Below are 19,371 nucleotides of genomic sequence, written 5' to 3'. Positions count from 1 at the left end.
ACCCTCTTGCACTGTTGGTGGGAATGTAAATGGATACAGCCACTATGGAGAACAGTATGGAGGTTCCTTAAAAAACTAATAATAGAATTACCATATGACCCAGCAATCCCACCACTGGGCATATACCCAGAGAAAACCATAATTCAAAAAGACACATGCACCCCAATGTTCATTGCAGCACTATTTACAATAGCCAGGTCATGGAGCAACCTAAACACCCATCGACAGACGAATGGATAAAGAAGATGTGGTACATATAGACAATGGAATATTACTCAGCCATAAAAAGGAATGAAATTGGGCCATTTCTTGAGATGTGGATGGATCTAGAGACTGTCATACAGAGTGAAGGAAGTCAGAAAGAGAAAAACAAATATCATATATTAATGCATATATATGGAACCTAGAAAAATGGTACAGCTGAACCGGTTTGCAGGGCAGAAATTGAGACACAGATGTAGAGAACAAACCTATGGACACCAAGCGGGGAAAGCGGCGGGGGGTGGGGATGGTGGTGTGCTGAATTGGGCGATTGGGAGTGACATGTATACACTGAGGTGTATAAAATTGATGACTAGTAAGAACCTGCTGTATAAAAAAAATAAAAAAGAATGATAGAACAGCAGTGTAGAAAGACAAATATAGCAGAAAATGAGGGAGCAGAAGAAAATCCTGAGTGTGGAGCCAGTGCTGTCACTCAGTGATCTTACATGTCTTCTTAATTAGCTAACCTTGGCTTTCTCTTCTTTAAAATGAGGAATATGGAATTTGAATAAAAATAGGCCACTGCTAGGACCACAATGGGCACTCAGTCTTCGCTGGTCTGGCATGGGCTGGGTTTAAATTTTAAATTCACTGCTTTTAGGAAGCAGTGAATAGTTCCATCCCCACTCATTGATGTAGACCCAGCCTGCTTCTCTCAAGACGATATACTCCTCATCCCTGAAGACATTTGAGTTTATGAACCTTAGAATGAATCATCTCTGTTTGACTAAAAGATTCTATGGAACTGATACTTCCTAGGTGGCTAAACATGGATTATGGTCCTACATAATTTCACGTGTTGTCCAAGCAGTCTGATCTTTCACCATTTATTGATGGTACTTTGATAGATGAAGTGAAAAATTAAGATAGGCAGAAAGGCAAAATGGATGGATTTGCCATGAACTCTTCCTACTAACGTATCTCATTTGGGCAAATTCGTCAGCTTGTCCAGAGGCCCGTAACTAGGAAGTCGGAAACCCAGGATCCGAGCCCACGTCTGTCTGACTCCCACGTCTAAGCTCTTCTCCTATGTTGTTCACTCTCGTCTAATTGTAACCCCCAACATCTGTCTTTGCAGCAGCACCCTGGAGAGAGCAAGAAAATAATCAGGAAGCCTGAGAAGGACCCTTGCTCTTTCAAGTGCATTTTAGAATCAGCTTCAAGTGCCCACACCTCTACCCCAGACCTGCAATGTGTGTATGTGTATAGAGAGAGATAGACAGCCCAGGAGACTGAGAACCAGAAGGCGATCAAGGAACCTTCACCAAAAAGGCTCTGGCGAAAATTTGCATGGAAATGTTTTTGTGGCTTTATTCACTTAGGCACTTCCGCCACTTTTTTATCCATTCTACAAACACGAAGTGTCTACTTTTATCAGGCAATCTGCTAGGTATTGTGGATAAAGAGAAAAATAAGATACGTGTATGCTGGTGATAGTAGTCCAAGGTGAGAGGTTCTGACGGCAGCTTAGGTGCCTTGAGTGGGGACCCTAGTGGGGCTCAGGAGAATCTTCCTATCCCAAATAATGATGAAACTGTGTTTTGAAGGAGAAGAGGAGTTAGTGAGATGAAGAAGCGGGGAGAGAGCTTTCTAGAAAGAGGAAACAGCATGCACAAAACAACTAAGTTCAACTTAGTTCCATCCTGACTTAACTGACTCAGCTGGGTCCTCCTCATGACTAATTCTCAGGAGTAAAAAGAAATCACAGGGAAGAGGACAACCAGCCTGTCTGGGCTGGGTGGTGGGCACCCCAGCGCCAATTTGCTTACTGTAACTCCTGCTTCATCCAGCCTGGGGCAGAGGCAGCCTTACACACAGGAGATCCTTATCAAGGATTGCTAATCACAATCACCTTTTTCACATGCATTATTTATATGACCCTCACAGCAGCCCTGTGATGTATTGCTATTGTTTCCACTCAACAGAGTTAACATGGATTCAGAGGAGTTAAAAAACATGTCTAGAATCACACAATGTTAGTAACTGGCTTTTGGTGCCTAAAAGGTCAGGCACCGAATAAGTGCTTTCTCCATAATAGTATGAGGATGGTGATGACGATGACTGATGATGATGATGATGATGTTAGGAAGGAGGAGGAGATGGAAGAGGAGGAAAGAGAAGAGACCAGAGAGTCAAGGAAAAACCAACATTTCTTTGAAAGTTTTCCAATGATTTGGGACTGGTTTCCAATTATTTGGGACTTGTTTTCACAGGTGCAGACAGGATTTGGAAGGTTGGGTTCTCACTTCTGGGGCTTCCAAACGCATGGTGTCCTGCCGGATATTGTCACCATGGCTAAAGGGATTGGGAATGGCTTTCCCATGGCAGCAGTTGTGACAACTCCAGGTAGGAACTACAGGCAGTTTGTGTCTGCTTCTGGGTCTCCTGCATCAGCAATGGTAGAAAACATGTGTATTGGCACTTGTGTGGGCTAGAGACAGTGATGGGATTCCCAAGCAATGAAAAAGGGAAACTGTCTGCCAGATGGTGGAAGCGATGGAAGAAAAACAGTCCTTTTTGCTCTCGCTGTAGAGAAGACTAATTCTCCCAGACCCACAATGAAATGCAGGGTTCTACTCTACTGACAAGGTCTAGGCAAACGTGCCACAAAAACAAAAGCAACCCAAGAGATCCTTGCTAAACAACCTGAAGCCAGTGCTGAAGTTTCCAAGGGAATCATATTCTTGAAGGACACCCTGACCTAGTCTTGCCACACCAATAAGCTATAGACTCAAGGTCCAGGTGATAGTTTTCTCTGTTGATCATCAACAAAACAGCTAAAGACAATACAATCTCACTTAGCTATAACATTCTATAAAATGAACTTTAGAATTAACTATATTTCCCATTTTAGTGAGGTTTTACAGAAAAGAATTTTATGAACCATTTAATGTTGAAAATCTTAAAATTATTTCATTTGTTTTTCCAACCAATAGTAAGCATACTTGAGAGGCTCCAAAGGATAATTAAGTGCCTTGTAATACCTCAGTGTTTTTATTGAATGAAGAAAGGTACTAAAATGTGGATGTAGAAGGTGAAGTATAATGAACCGAATATATACTAACCCTGAAATAATCTTGAAATTATATTATGAAATCCTTGATATGAGATTTTTTTAAAAATATTTCCTTCTTAGTCCCAAGAGTGGAATATAGAAAAAAGGCTTAGCTAATGAAGGTTCCATGTAAGTTCCCATAAATCAAGTTTTAAAGTACTTTTCAATTCATACAACACATCAAAGATTATTATTGTTAAACTTCTCATTGAATAAATAAGCAATTTTTCCCTATCCACTGTATTAGTCAGCTTGGGCTTATTCTCTCACAGTTCTAGAGGCTGAAATCCAAGATCAAGGTACGAGCAGAGTTGGTTTTTGGTGAGATCTCTCTTGCAGATGAACACCTTCTTGCTGTGTCCTCACATGTCCTTTTCCACAGCTAGAAAGGGCTCTGATGTCTCTTCTTCTTAGGAGAATACCAAACCTATTGGATTAGGGCCCCACCCTTATGACCTTAATTACCTCCCTAAAGGCCCTGCCTTCAATTACAGTCACATTGGGGGTTAGGGCTTCAACATATGAATTGGGGTGGGGGAGGGAAGGGACACAATTCCAACCATAACATCCACTATCTGGTGAGTGAAGAATGAATTGGACACCATGAAATATATTACACATACATATACAACATGAAGGTAAATATAATCCAAATGCATGATGGGAGATTATAGATAGGAATGTGTCACCCTTTATCCACTTTTATTCTCCACCCTCCCCCCCAGAGATTGCCAAGTCTTTGGCTAAACGCCTGCTTCACTTCAATACCTTCGGAGGGAACCCCATGGCCTGCGCCATTGGATCATCGGTGCTTGAGGTACTTTCCAGCAACCGCATCAACATCACTCATTTCACCAAACGACTACTTCAAAACTACACACGCATTAGCAGAACGCTATCACATTTCATGATTAAAGTGAAGAGTTAATTCCTAGTCCATGAATTTAAGTTACATTTCCAGTTATTATTCTGCCCCCTCCCCCCTTTTCAAGATCTACTGTGAGTGCTTCAAGTATTGAATATGAAATAATATGTAATAAACCTCACACACATGGGAAATGTAAGAATTTCCCTAGTTAGCTGGTAGCACCAAAATTTCTTTGTCATTTGAGTGGTATTTTATGGATAGTTACCAATGGCTATCCTTGATTTCAGTTTAATTTTGGTCCTGTCTAGTATATGCTTCCTTATTTTTGTTGTACTGTCATAAATTAAAAGAGTAAAGAGCAAGTGAGTTCTATGCAATTCCAACAAGGTGATTCAGCTGTGGTTCAGCCCCAGGCCATTGATTTTGCCTGGGGTCTCATCTGTTGAAAAGATTTTTTAAATGCCCTTGCTTATATGCATAATAGCGTTTGCTTAAAAGTGTAACATATTTCTGGAAGAATGTCCAAGAAATTAATAACAATGGTTGTTTGTGGGGAAGGAAACTTGGTGGCTGGGAAACAGGGATCCGTGAGGCTCATTCTACTCTACGCTTCTGTACTTTCTGATGTTTGAACAAGGCACGTGATTCACTTATTCAAAAAAATTAAATTTAAAACTATTTTTCAATAAAAATAAGTAAGTAAAAGCTGCCCTTGCAAATTAAAAAGTATCTTCAAATATGATTAAATCTCAAAATGAGAAAGTGTAGGTAGGATGTGTCATTTATTTCATTCTGTAGACATTGCCAGCTTACATTTTTTAAGCGCTGTGTCACCTCAACCAATTTAGCAGATAGAGAGGATTTAGGTGAACAAGTAGGTCTTTAAAACATCAGGTTCTGCCTGGAGTCATGCAGTTATTATCAGCTGGTTATAAATGTAGTATACTGCTTGTGTTTGGTCAGGAATCACAGGTCTCTGCTATGGGTGGAGGTAGGTGAAAATCCTTTTATTGAATATATATCTCAGGTGCCCTGGCTCTGAGCCCACAAAGAGCTCAACACTGAGACGTCTCTTTTATTTTTTCCTAAATTTTTACCCACCCGTGAAGATGAGGAGGGAAGGGGGAAGCATCCCCTCTGCCAAGAATTGTTCTTCTCCCTACAGATCTTTTTGTAGGACAAGGTATGGCCATACTAGACTTCGGGTACCATTTGTCTGGTCAAGTTTTTGTAAAGAGGGTCACATACATTTATTTCTCCATGTTTCTCAGTCTGTTTTAAAAACTTTTTTAATGCAAGGTCATTTGGGGCTTTCTCTCAACAGGTGATTAAAGAAGAAAATCTACAAGAAAACAGCCAGGAAGTTGGCACCTATATGTTACTGAAGTTTGCTAAGCTGAGGGATGAATTTGAAATCGTTGGAGACGTCCGAGGCAAAGGCCTCATGATAGGAATAGAGATGGTGAAAGATAAGGTAGGTTGTGATCTGCTGTTCTCTCTGCAGCTTCGCGGGGGGCAGCAAGAGTTAAAGTAGGAAGCCTCAGCTACAAGCTCATTCATTCTCAGGAAGAGAGCACACAAGGACAGCAAGACTCAGCAAAGCTCATTAGAGATGAGTCGGGAGTGTTGAGTATGAAGGACAGGCTAGCTGGTCATCGAGAGTCCTAGAGTGCAGAAGAGCATTTGCAAAAGGGAGCCGATGTTATTCTTGCCAGACTAGGCAAAGAGCAATGGTAATGACTGAATATTTTGAATTAGAAATATAGGGAAGGGAGGAAATTATTGAGGGAGGGGCAGGGGGCCAGAGAGCTAGCGGAAGTAAGGGGGAAGGGCCAGGAGAAGGTTGTGGTGTTGGTTTGGAGTGAGAATGTTAAAGATTTATAGGGTTTTGTATTTGTTTGTTTGTTTGTTTGTGAATGGACTTCAATCTCCCAAGTAACAAGGGCGGAATGTGACTTTCTGATGACCTACCGCAAGGTGACCTCAAACTCGATATGACAATTGAACTTAGCATTTCCCTTAAACCAGTGATTCTTCCCAAGGTCACTGTGTCTGTTTTTCACCCTCCACTGTCCTCCCAATTTCCTAGCCTCAAAACCACAAGATAATCTGTGACTCCTTCCCTCTCCTTATTTCTAAAGTCAAGTTTTATTGATTATTTCTTTGTCGTGTTTCTCAAATCTTTCCTTCTGTTGTTACTGCTGCCCCTAGGGTCCATGTCAGTAGGAAATTGTCCCAATCCTCCATAAATGCAAGATCTAGATCCTCTGAGGGGAGTGACAGCAGGGGAATCTTGGGACAGGAAGGAATAGTCAGACCAGCCCCTTCACCCTAATTTTTATCTGTGGGTGACTTCTTGCTGTTTGCTCTCATCACACCACCCTAGTTTAGAAGGACTGTGTTCAGTTCTCTCAGTATTCAGACTAGACCATGGATATAACACTCTCCCATTAGTACCACACAGCAGAGCCAGTGAAAAGCTGGAACGTCTGAACCATATTTGAAAGCTAAGGGAAGACAGCAGGAAAATAAGAGTAACATGAGACTAGGCCCTCTGGCTCACAGGCCATAACATAACTTACCTTCAGCTTGGGGCTCCATCAAGGGATGTTTTAACGCTCAGAAGAGTCCATTCCAGTCCCCTCGAGGATACCTAGATGCCTCAAAGCCCAGACTCCACCAAAGAAAGCCCAGTGAAAGAGGAGGCCTTCGTCCCTTTCCCACTAATCCAAAGCCAACTTCTGTGTACTCCAAGACGTGTGAGCAGAGATGCTCATTAGAACTTGCGTTGTCATGGTAAAACGTCAGAATCCCATTGATACAGAACAAGCTAAAGGATGGTACATCCACACTACATGGCATAGAAATATATGTGACATGGAAAGATGTGCAAACTGTATTATGGGAAAAACTAAGCAGGCTATAAAATAGTATGTATAGAATGAGCTCTTTTTCCTTTCCATCCGCCCTCCAGTAGTTTTAAGCATGGGTTCTGAAAGAGCCTCTCCATTCCTTAATTCTATTCATTGTCTCCTCAATACCGTTCACTTTCCTACATCCAAGTATCGCTCAAACTTCTCCCTAAGCGTGGAATACAGTACTCTCCTCTCTGTCTCTAGCTATGGGAGTCCTAGGCCTTTTCAAGATCCAACTCTTCACCACATCTCCTCCTGAAGCTTGCCTTTGCTTCTCCCGTAGAGGGGGCTGCAGCCTTCAGAGAATCTCTCTCACGCTCACTGTCTAAAGAGCTCTTCTGAAAGGCTCTTTCAAATCGTGTCTTTGTTGACTCGGTTTTCACGTTATAAATACCTTCTTTTCCTAAATAAACTGTACACTTTTGAGGCCAGGAAATACACAAACGGTGAGTGCTTTATCCATGTTTGTTGATTGATTTCCGGCCCCTGCAACACTTCAGACCACATTCACGTAATTAAAACAGCTCAGAACTTGGCTTTAATGCTATACAGTGTAACCCAGAATCAAAACTCCCATGAGCAGTTAGTAAGGATGTGAATTGGATACAGCCCTTTGGACAGAAATTTGTCTGTATCTATCAAAATTTTAAATGTATACATTTTGACCTAGCCATTCCACTTAGAGTGATGTGTCCTAAAGAAATATTCACAGAAGTGTGTAAAGATATAAATGAGTGGGGATGTTTGCAGCATTGCTTATGATCATAAACAAAAATTGAAAATAACATAAATGTCCAAAAATAAGAGATTAAACAAATTGCTCTACCAACAAACAACAAAATACTAGGTAATCTTTAAGAAGACTAGGTCCAGGGACTTCCCTGGTGGTCCAGTGGTAAAGAATCCGCCTTACAATGCAGAGGACACAGGTTCGATCCCTGGTCAGGGAACTAAGATCCCACATGCTGCAAGGCAGCTAAGCCCACGTGCCACAACTACTGAGCTCGCGCGTCTCGACTAGAGAGCCTGCGTGCCGCAAACTACAGAACGCACGCACCCTGGAGCCCGCACACCACGACTACAGAGAGAAAACTCTCAAGCCACAACTAGAGAGAAGTCGTGCACCACAACGAAGAGCTCGGGAGACTTAACAAAAGATCCTGAGTGCTGCAACTAAGACCCGACACAGCCAAAAAGAAATAAAATAACTAAATAAAAATTTTTTTAAAAAGACTAGGTCCAAATACACTGACATGGAAAAATGTTCGGGATACATTGTAAATTGTTCAAAGCAAATTGCAGAACATTATAAAGTATGACATTTTTTAAAATATGCATTTAAATGTATGTATATGCATAGAAAAAGTGTCTAGTTCCCACTAAATTACCAATAGGCGGTATCCCTAGGAGTAGGATTGGAGAAGGGGAAACGTTTCATTTTTACTTAGTGCATTTCCATATCGCTTTCAGGAGTTTTTCCCAATAACCCCGCATTACTTTTATAATTGTTTAAATGAAGACGTATCCCTCAAAAAAGGCAAAAAATAAATAAATAAATAAACACGAAGCTACATTATATCCCTGAGAAGAGGTTAGTTACTAACATGCCCATTTGATGATGGAGTGATTGGGACTTAGACTCGAGCACAGGGTCCGGTCAGGCTGTCCTGTGGCTTTGCCTCATTAGCTTTTCCAACTGTGCTTTTCTCTTCGGAATGCCTACAAGATGTTCAATTAGTCATAGCAGTTGAGCCCAGGGGGTAATAAAATGGACAAAGGAGCAGGGAGGGTGCTGGCCCAGACCAGGCTAAAGCCAAACAAAGTCCACCTCTCCAGACCCTTGATAGCCACCAAGGCCCACCAACGCAACTGCCCCTGAGGAACCCTTTCTGACCTCTGACCTCTCGTCCTCCAAACCGTATTTGACTTCTTTCCAGCTTTCACGGTTTAGCCCTAAATTATATTGTCGTGTTTTAGTCTATCCTCATAAGAACATCAGGGGCAAGCAGGATGACATTTTAGGATCAGTGAGGAAATGCTGGTTTTTTCCCCATCCTGGTCCTCCATTATCTAGTAGTGGGAAAGTTTGAATAGTATTTTCTTTCTCTTAAAGCTTCACAACAGACTTGACTAAGTTGGAGCATCTGTGCTCACAGACTCAGAAGTCCCCAGCCCAGTGTCATCAAAAGGGTACTGGAATACCTGGGCCCACAGGAAGGGACCACCTTCAGATGCCAAGTGACCTGAAACAGCCTCTAGGCTCCAGAGAGCTTACCTTTCCTGACCCTGGAGGATTAAGTCTTGGGTGAGAAAGAGCAAATTCCACAAGCAGGAAAGATGAGAACAAACAGACCAACCCCAGTTGCCCAGGCCATACTATGGCCCAGAGAAGGCTTGGGCCGTTTATGCCCTTGTGCAACTTCCAAGCCATTTCCTGGACTTTGAAATGAATTTTTTACATGGACAAAACAAGTGAAGAGCTGAGGACAATTTCCACAGAAATAAAGCAAACTCCAAATACGGCTATTAAAGAACCAAGCTCCCAGGATAACCAACTGCAGAGCCAAGATTCACTGACGGTCTGCATTCAGCTTCATCTTGTCTTTGGGAATTTGGGATGAACTGGGATTAAAAACAAATATTTTCAATAACACCCCCCCCCAGAAAGAAATCCAAGTCAGCAATTAATAGCTTTATTCAATTACAGGGGGAGAGCGGTTGAGAGGGAGAGAAGAGCACTGATTGCTTGAGTTGCTTTTTATTCCTCTTAGAAATAATGTCTTGAATCATTCAAATGCCAAATATTTTTTAAATGTATTTACAGATGAGCCGCCAGCCTCTTCCCCGTGAAGAAGTAAACCAAATCCACCAGGACTGCAAACGCATGGGGCTTCTGATTGGCCGGGGTGGCACTTTTTCTCAGGTAACAAGAAGGCTGGCCTTTACCTATCACTTTAGGTAGACATCTCCCTGAGGTTCCAGCGCTGGTCCCTTTTCTTCACCCCTATGCTAGGGGACCCAGTTCCTCGTCCTCTGGGCTTAGGGCTCAGACGTTTTCAAAAGAAAGGGACAGTGAAGCCCTCGGGCCACTAGAGGGCGCTGTGTGAAATGGTTTGGTTACCGCGGTTCGGCGGGGCATATACGCAGAGGACAGTCCAAGGAGGCAGAAAAAGCTGCACAGACAAAGCAGAGGACTTACACGACAGGTCATAATAGTGTCATAACAGTCATGCGTACCCAGTTCGTCTCACGTGTGAATTAGTTCTAACCTCTGAAAGCGCAATCCCAGTCTTTTTTTAGCTCAGCCCTGGGCTCTGACTCTGTGACCCGCAAGCCCGCTAAGCCTTAGTGGCCGCTGTGGCCAGGAGCAACGTCACAGCGCTGGCAGCCTGGCCAGGTCCCTAACGCAGAACTCAAAGGCAGCCCTTCACTCTCAGGCTGGCAGAGGCAGAGAACAAGCTCTCCCTGCCCCCTTCCTGGGAAAGCCAAGTACAAGCCCCACAGTCGGGAGCCTGGTGTGGCCCTGCCGTGGGCAGGGATCTGCCCCTCCATCCCTCACGCCAGCAGGACCCTCTCCGGGGCTTCGCTCCGGGGCCGAGATTTAAGATGTAGGGGTCACTCCTACTCCTCCCCTAATTTGTTCTTGGCCTTTGGCATCCTTCGCAGGATGTTTTAAACAGTTTCAAACATGCGTCATTCTTGCTAGTTTCCCTGCTTCACTGCGGCCTCTCACTTGATTTCAGCGAACACCCTCGCCTGGTGCTTCGCAGAGAAAATGGAAGCCATCAGGCAGGATCTCAATAGAAGCTCATCCGTCCCCCGAGCCATTTCCCACCTCCTTTCCTAAAGGTTAGAGAATGAGATGTCTCTCCGTGCTCTTGAGCCTCCACACTCCCTCCACTTAGGGAAACAGGTCTGTGTTCTCTTGTTTCTGCAGTTTTTTTCAACTTCCCCTCAGCCTGTGAACACATAGACTGAGAGCTCTTCCAGCCCAAACCAAACCATGGCAAACAAAACCAGAATGAGCGCTTTTGCTGGGAAATGCTGAGTTTTTTCTAGTCCTGGTCCCAGATATTTTTCTATATGAATCAGGCAGAGCAAGTTAATGATTCAAACTCCTCAGACGGGCTACCTTTAAAGACAGAAAACAATTCATCGTTTACTTGCTTAGTTAGACCTTAGTTATCCTGCACATGCTTAAGTCCTAAGCAGCCACTGCTTGGCTGGATACTGGAGCTACAATGAGAAATAAGATCTGTCCCTCCCTCCGTGGAACTGGCAGAGGAGAGAGACCTAAACAGAAGATGATAATACAATCTAGTCAGCTTGCCGATAACCATACGAAGGGATAGCATACACTGTTCTAAATGCTCTGCATACGTTGACTCATTTAATGGTCTCAACACGCCTATGAAATAAGTGCTCTTATCCTTATTTCACAGATGAAGAAAAAGAGGCACAGAGAGGCTAAGTAAATTGCCCAAGTCACACAGTTAGTAAGTGGCAGAACCAGGACCCAAATTCAGGCAGTCTGATTTCTGAATCTGCCCTCGGAGGAGAGTAAACCCGAGGGGCCGAGACTGGAGGCCGGGAGTCCGGGTGGAGGCTAACGATGCTGTCTGAACCTGAACAGCAGCCGTAGGGAGAGAGGAGACATCCCGAGAGCAATCTGGCAGTGAAATGCCCAGGACTTGGGTATAAAGGGATGAGTGCAGCTTTGAACTTGCTCCCCTTCTATCTGTAGACAAGTCTGTAGCTCAGAGGAAAGAAACGAGGTGAGGATCACGATCTGGGGGTCATCAGCAGAGAAGTGGGGAGAGGAGGAAATCTCCTGGGGAGGGAGTCTAGATGCGAAATGCAGAGAGATGAGGATAGACACGTGGGTCACGTCAACTTTTAAAGGGCCGGTGGAATAAGAGGTACCCTGATGGAGACACAAAACGGGTGGAGAGCTGTGAGGAGAGCTAGGAGGGTGTGGAGTCATGGAAGCCAGAGAGCGGGGAGGTTCTGGAAGGGGGAGCGACAGAAGTGCCAAACGCAGAAGAGAAGGCCGGAAAGGATGAGGGCTGGAACGTGCCCGTCGGATTCCGCGCTGAGCAGCTGACTGGCAGCTTTAGCCAGGGTGGGGTCAGAAGGTTGATGGGACAGAAACCAGGCTGCAGTGAGTTGAGATGTGAATAGAGGGAAGGCAGAGTGGAAAATAATGGCCAATAGCATCCACCAGACCTTTTATTTGTATAAGTTTGAGAAAAGGAAGGATCGTATTTGTATGGTAGCTGGAAGAGACCAGGAGGGTCAACACATTTTTATCTGTGGTCTTATGTGTGGTTTGGATTTAGATTATGAGAGCTGTAAGCCTGCTTGTTTATAGGCTGAGGGGAAGTTGAGGAGAAGGTGAAGATGCAAGAGAACGCAGGGATGTTTCCTGGAGGGAAGGTGATGGGAGAAGCAAGGGCCAAAGGCACAGGTAGAAAATTTGGAGTCGAATCGTAGACGGTTTGTTCCTTGAACCTTCAGGCTAGGATATAAGAACGCACGTGGGAACAAGCAAGTTTACAGAAAGGTCTTGCTTGCCAGCTTCTGGGGAGAATGAGGCAAGATCGTCTGTGAAACAGAGTGAGGGGTGTAGGCATCGGGTGAGGAAATTGAGAGGACTGGAAATTAGAATGGCAAAGGAGAGAAGACCTGAACATTTAGGACTCCAGCAGAAGTAGGACCCTCATCCCCTGTGGTGTCTGTCCGCCAGCGGTGTGAGTTTCTTCACCACTTCTCAGCTCTCTACGTTGGAGCAAAACAGTTCTATTACAGCTTTGATCAGACCTGGGACTTTGCTGTGTGTGTCCAGCAGCGGAAGGGTAGGAAGGCAAGCAAAGTGAGGGGGCAGGTGAGAGAGGGGTTCATATCCTCAACCCCGGGCTCCAAGCTGGGTAGGAAAAGGAGGACGAGATCTGAGCCGGGTGACAGACCGGACGATCATGGAGCGAAGAGGAGACTGAAGTTTTCTTGGGAAGTGCAGATGCAGTGGGAATCAGAAATTGAAGAATCCCTAGTGAAGAGGAGGCTCGTGGAGCTGGCCTGGGGTGTGAGTGGACGCGGACCAGCGCAGATGAAGGTTCCTGGAGTTGTGGCGACCAAGAAACTGAGACGCCAGTCTGTTGGGTTGCACACAGGGACACAGAAGGCAGCCTCGGTGACGGCAGAAACGGAGGGTAGATAGAGGCCTAAGACCTCAGGGGAGGTGGTGGAAGGACCAGGAGGTCAGCAGGTGACAAAAAGGAAAAGGGGCTGAGCGGATGGTACCAGAACTTCTGAGACTAGAGGATGAATGGCCTGGATACAGCACTGGGGAGGGAGGAGACGAACCCTTGAGGGAAATATAAGGAATGTCCTGCAAACAAGGTGCTGGATTCTTAATCTAGTGCATTTCCTTGAAGTCGTAGTTGATTCTATGATGATCCGTTGCCCTACTTTCCTCCTCAGACATTCCGCATCGCACCCTCGATGTGCATCGCTAAACCGGAAGTTGACTTTGCAGTGGGAGTATTCCGTTCTGCATTAATCCAACACATGGAGAGACAAGCCAAACACATTTCTTGAAAATAAAGGACCACAAGCCTCAAGAACTTCCCACTTATGTTCAAGGGTTAATCTGCGAAATTGCAGAACCACTGATATAAGTTGTAAATGGCTGACTGCCTACCAGCCATATTTGTCAACGGAGCCCCTGTTACCTTGAGAAAGCCATCCCTCAGGAAAGGATCTGTATCCCTAGCTCAGAGAATAAATCCTAATTAGTCTAGATTAGTTACGCTAATTTTATTCTCCTTTGCGGTGAATGTTTACACCTGATATGTGACATGACTCCTGGCAGGAACATCTTTTGGTGGAGGTGCCTTCAGGAAGAGGTCTCTGCATCCTCTGCTCTTCATCTCCGGAAGAGATGTGTTCGCGTTGCACTGAAGCATCAGATGTCACGATAGGGCTGCTCCAGCCACCGTCAGCCACTTTGCGGCCCTGAGGACAAAGCTTATTTGCCGAGGTTGGGAGGTGGAGCGAAGCTGAGTCCTCAGTGATGTCAGTGGACCACTGATTTAACCAATCCTGGAGCCCCCTTACCCTGGGGCTTCTTGTTCTATGAGAAAATAAATTCAATGCATTGCACAAGCCTTTTTCATTTAAGTTTTCTCTTATTGCAGCCATAAGCATCCTGGGAAATGACGCAGAAAATACCCCACGTAGATAACTGTCCTCTCCTTTAACTCCCCTAAAATGTCTATCAGAGCCTCCTTTGTTTCCCCTGCCATCATCCCACCCTGGACTAAATTCTCGTTACTCCTATTATAATAGTCTCCAAGACCAGAAGTTCCCAAACTTTATAGTCATTAGGATGCACATTCCTAGTGCTTCTTTCCCATATGTATGCACGATTTGTCTTAAAATTGACTTAATATTTTTCCTTAATCTGACTTTTTTTACTTAGATGTATTTGATAGTAACGTTTCTATCATTATAATAGATGAGAAATCAGTACTACTTGTCACAGCTGGAAAGTGCTCATAAAATAGAGTGAACACAAAGCGATGTAATTCAGGTCTAGCAAAATACAGTTTCTTGAGGATGTTCTCAGCCTGAGGCTTGTTCTCTCTTTGTTCAAAAGGGAGTTTAGAGGGAAAAAAAAGAGCTTACAGAGCGTTTGAGGGGTGTAAAAAGATACTGGCAAGCTGAGTCCCTCTCCTTAACACAAACAGAAGAAGATCCACAGAACTGAATGGGAAGTAACTTTCTCAGCATGTAATTTGATGTTTCTTTAAGCTGTGTCCCAGTTTGAAGCCACGTCCTAATGGTTTACCCCTGAGGTATCTGTTCCACTAAGATAACCTACACCTCACTGCCAGATTTGTCTCCTCCCTCGGGCATTGACTTAAACATGTCCTTCTCTTGCACATAACCTTCCGGTGGCCCCCCATTGCCCCCCAGATAAGATCAAAACCCCTATAAGAAGGAGCTTAATGCCCTCTAGTATCCAATATCCAAATAGAGCAAACACTTTAGAAATGCTCTGTTTGGGCGCAGTGGAAAGATGATTGTATTACGAGCCAAATAACCTGAATTCTAAACTCAGTTGTCCCATTTATTTGCTACAGATGACCTTAGGCAAGACTTTTAATCTCTTTTTAACCTCATTTTGTTCCCAGGCAGATCAGTACTTGCCCTTCCTACCTCCTGAGTTGTCCTGGGAATCAAGTAGCCGAACAGATGGAAAAGTGCTTGCAAACTAGAGAACTATGCAAATAGCAATTTCTTCCTTTCAAGCCACATTTCCCTTCTTTCCTTCACTACAGAGTCTCCCAAGAGCAGCCTTTGTGCTCCTGTATGCTTCCTTGCTTCCCGTTCATGCCTCAACAACTAAGACCCCATTCTGGCCTCTCGTTCCTTGACAACTGCCTTCTCAAAAGGCCACCAGTGGCTTCCTTATGGCCAACACTTAACGTTTCCTTTGAATGTTCTTTCTAAACAACTGCTCCTTCTTGAGTTGATTCCCTCGGCTTCTGCAATGTGGTCCTTTTATCTCAGATGGCACCTTCTTAGTCTCCCCTGGCAACTCCTCCACGACGGGGTTCTGTCCTGGGCCATCTCTTCCTCCATGCTAGACTCTCCCTATGGGCAACCTCATCCACTTAGGAGATTTCCCCTATCTTGACTGTACTGGTGACTTGCAAATACTCATCTTCAGTCTCAACCTTTTTGCTGAACCCCAACTCCAAGGTTCTATCTAACTGTCTGGACACCTTCATTTGGGTGTCACAAGGACACTGCAAATTCAACATTTCTAACACAAAACACACTAAATTTCTCTCCTACAATGAATTCCTTCTTGATTAATGAGGCTTTTGTCTCAGGCTCATCATTTAGGGCATTATTTTTCTCCAAGTTATCTTTTTGCCTTTCATATGACTAAGTCTCAAAAATACTTTCTCCAACATAATTTTTCCAATATGGCTCATTTATACCAAAACTGCCTTAATTTGTGCCGTCATCTTCTTTCCTGAACTATTTCAACCACCTCCTAACTGGTATTCTGGACGCCTTCCCAATCCATTCTCTACACTGATTCCAAAGTCAGTTAATTAAAGGATAAGTATGATCACATCTCTCATCTTCTGAAGGCTTTGAGGGCTCCCTATTACTCATGGAACAAAGTCTAAATTCCAACTATTATGGCATTCAAGAGCCTTCACAACTTGTCCCCAGACCAAGTTTTCATGCTTTACTCCCTTTGTTCCTTTCATGTCTTGTATATTGGTTCTTAGCTCCTGTAATTCACACTACCTGGTACGTTCTTCTGCTCTTCTTTGTGAGTGAAAATTATGGGATCAGGGAGATTGGACAAGAAAGCCGACACTACTTTGTTATTCTTCAAGGCCTTCCCATTTTCAGTATTTCTTTCCTTTCAAGATAAAGAAAAAGGGGGAGGGATTTCCCTGGTGGCTCATTGCCTAAGACTCCACACTCCCAGTGCAGGGGGCCCAGGTTCGATCCCTGGTCAGGGAACTAGATCCCACATGCATGCTGCAACTAAGAGTTCACATACCACAACTAAGGAGCCTGCTGGCCACAACAAAGGAGCACACGTGCCACAACTAAGGAGTATGCCTGCTGCAACTAAGACTCGGTGCAACCAAGTAAATGAATTTAAAAAAAGAAAAAGGGGGAAACATTGAAAATAATGTTTATGATAACCGTTTAGAAATTTAATAAAATATGAAGGGAAAACAACAAAATACAAATTTAAAACAAAATAAAAACAAAAAAAGGTTTCATGCTCAGGCCAAGATCCCTGCCAGGACACCCTCTCCCGGAAGAAGGAGGCTGAGGGATTTAATTGTTCAGATAAATTCACAGAACATATTCCCTGTGGCTTCCTGAGTCCTACAGGATCTTGTGTACATCTAGGAGTACACCCTGTTAGTCTCCCACATCCTGGAATCTTTGTAGAGTAAAAGCCAGCAATGGAATTCTGAAATGTAGCCAGGTCCTAGGTCTCATTTCTATGACTATGAAGTTTGTATAACTCTATCCAAGTGCTTTGACCAGGATAAACTGCTCCTCTTTCTTGAAGAGCATTAGGGGATTTTAAATGTGTAAGCCATCAGAGGTATGGGCAGAAAGGGCAAACACTGTGGCCTTGGAGCATGTATTCATTTCTTTCACTAGTTTATAAACATGATGGATTCCTACTTCTTTCCATCTGGAACCATGGGTAGGAGTTTAGCACCACCATTTCTTGCCCTTCCATTTTCTGCTCTACCCACAGGAGGTGGGATGTAAGCCAGCTTACATAAGACAAGAAGCCCACATGCTTGCCAAGCTCTTTTTTATTTCCTTTCTTGTTTAAACTGCCTGAAGTGAAGATAATGAACACTCAGCTCATGTAAACTTTTTCCACACAAAGAACATATTGACAGTTAATCATGTGATGAGAATATAATATTAAAATGTTGGCAACTGTTTAAAAACCCTTGAAATGACGATCCACTCAGGAGGGAGTAATTTAAAAAAAAACACACATCAAACTTTGATTATATCATTAATAATAATAACTATAAAGAGATGTAAAATAACACTGATAAATTGGTAATACAGTAATAAACTATGCTCTTATTTGTGTTTTAAAGCTCCATCTTTTACATCAGTGTAGTTTTTAACTTTCCAGTAATTCAAAGTAACCTCAAAAGGTATCTCTAAACTATGGGAGGACTTGATCCTTCTTCCACCTTTAAATCCCACTTAAATCTTATCAACATTGGCCACTTCATCATCGCTTAATTCCAGAGCATCACAGTCAAGTTTCAAAGGTAGGTTTGAAGACTCTGGTCAGTGCAGCAGCAGATTGCTTGGGTTAATTAAAGCTGAAGCCTCATTTCCAGCTGAGGCACAAACAGTAAAAATGGTACAGCTTTGCCCATTAAAAACAGGAATACTAGGACAAAACACCACAAAGTATCTCAACAAAAACAAAAGGGCCACCTACCTTAGCAAGAGTGAAGACACAGAACCAAAGGCTCAATTATGTCAATACCTTTAGGTTTAGTTCAGATAAAGGTAGGTCGGCCTGGTCTGACTGGTGACAGACGTAAGGAGTGTTGGCAGAACCAGAGGCATTGTGCTAGTAATCCAGGATGGAGAACATAGACAGACGTCAAAACCACAATTTAATCAAGAACTGGTTGGGGGCGGTCATTGCAGACAGCAACTAATGAAAACACAACGTGCAACAGAGGGAGCCTGCACAAGCTCTCCACCTGATCTGTTTTGGGCAAATTAACCTCTCTGAGCTGAAGCTTCCTTCAGTCCCAAAAAGAGGATAATATAATCCCATGGATCCCATGGGAGGATTTAAATAAGCAAATACACTGACAGCTGCTCAATTAATATTAACTTTTTCCTTAGTGTCACTTTCCTTTTGATACAGAACTTCCTTAGTTGCACGTGGCTCTCACCATCTTGGGATAATGTTGATTCCTATGGATACACCTTATCTCCTAACCAAACTCTAAACTCCTGACAAGGTGAACTTGTCTTCTCCATCCTCATATGCATTTTATCCATAGGTGGTACAGTGCCACCAACAGCTTAAGGCAGCAATTACCCATCTGAAATAAACAGTTAGCCATCTGGGAGCTGAGATTGGAAATGACTCTGTGTTTGCAACCAGGTGGTTGACAGGGTCTTGGTGTTCTGGCCGGGTATCAGGCCTGAGCCGCTGAGGTGGGAGAGCTGAGTTCAGGACATTGGTCCACCAAACACCTCCCAGCCCCATGTAATATCAAACGGCGAAAGCTCTCCCAGAGATCTCCATCTCAATGCTAAGATCCAGCTCCACTCAACGACCAGCAAGCTACAGTGCTGGACACCCCATGACAAAAAACTACCAAGACAGGAACACAACCCCACCCATTAGCAGAGAGGCTGCCTAAAATCATAATAAGTTCACAGACACCCCAAAACACACCACCAGACATGGTCCTGCCCACCAGAAAGACAAGATCCAGCCTCATCCACCAGGACACAGGCACCAGTCCCCTCCACCAGGAAGCCTACACAACCTACTGAACCAATGTTACCCACTGGGAGCAGAAACCAAAAACAACAGGAATTATGAACCTGCAGCATGAGAAACGGAGACCCCAAACACAGTAAGTTAAGCAAAATGAGAAGACAGAGAAATACACAGCAGATGAAGGAGCAAGGTAAAAACCCACCAGACC

The 19,371-nt window shown here is 43.8% G+C and overlaps 1 protein-coding gene across 1 annotated transcript in view; it reads left to right on the top strand.

The window, feature by feature from the left end:
- The window catches only part of AGXT2 (alanine--glyoxylate aminotransferase 2), a 48,129-nt gene extending 34,310 nt beyond the window's left edge, over positions 1 to 13,819 (top strand). The window contains exons 10-12 of the mRNA XM_055086881.1: positions 5,512 to 5,661; positions 9,927 to 10,025; positions 13,583 to 13,819. Of these exons, the coding sequence (XP_054942856.1) occupies positions 5,512 to 5,661; positions 9,927 to 10,025; positions 13,583 to 13,699 (366 nt within the window). The 3' untranslated portion in view covers positions 13,700 to 13,819. The remainder of the gene's footprint in view (positions 1 to 5,511; positions 5,662 to 9,926; positions 10,026 to 13,582) is intronic.
- The last annotated feature ends 5,552 nt before the right edge of the window (positions 13,820 to 19,371 follow it).

Source organism: Physeter macrocephalus, chromosome 8 (assembly GCF_002837175.3).
Source record: "Physeter macrocephalus isolate SW-GA chromosome 8, ASM283717v5, whole genome shotgun sequence".
Classification (NCBI taxonomy): domain Eukaryota; kingdom Metazoa; phylum Chordata; class Mammalia; order Artiodactyla; family Physeteridae; genus Physeter; species Physeter macrocephalus.
The sequence above is the reverse complement of the archived record's forward strand: the minus strand, read 5'-3'. Positions and strand labels throughout refer to the sequence as shown.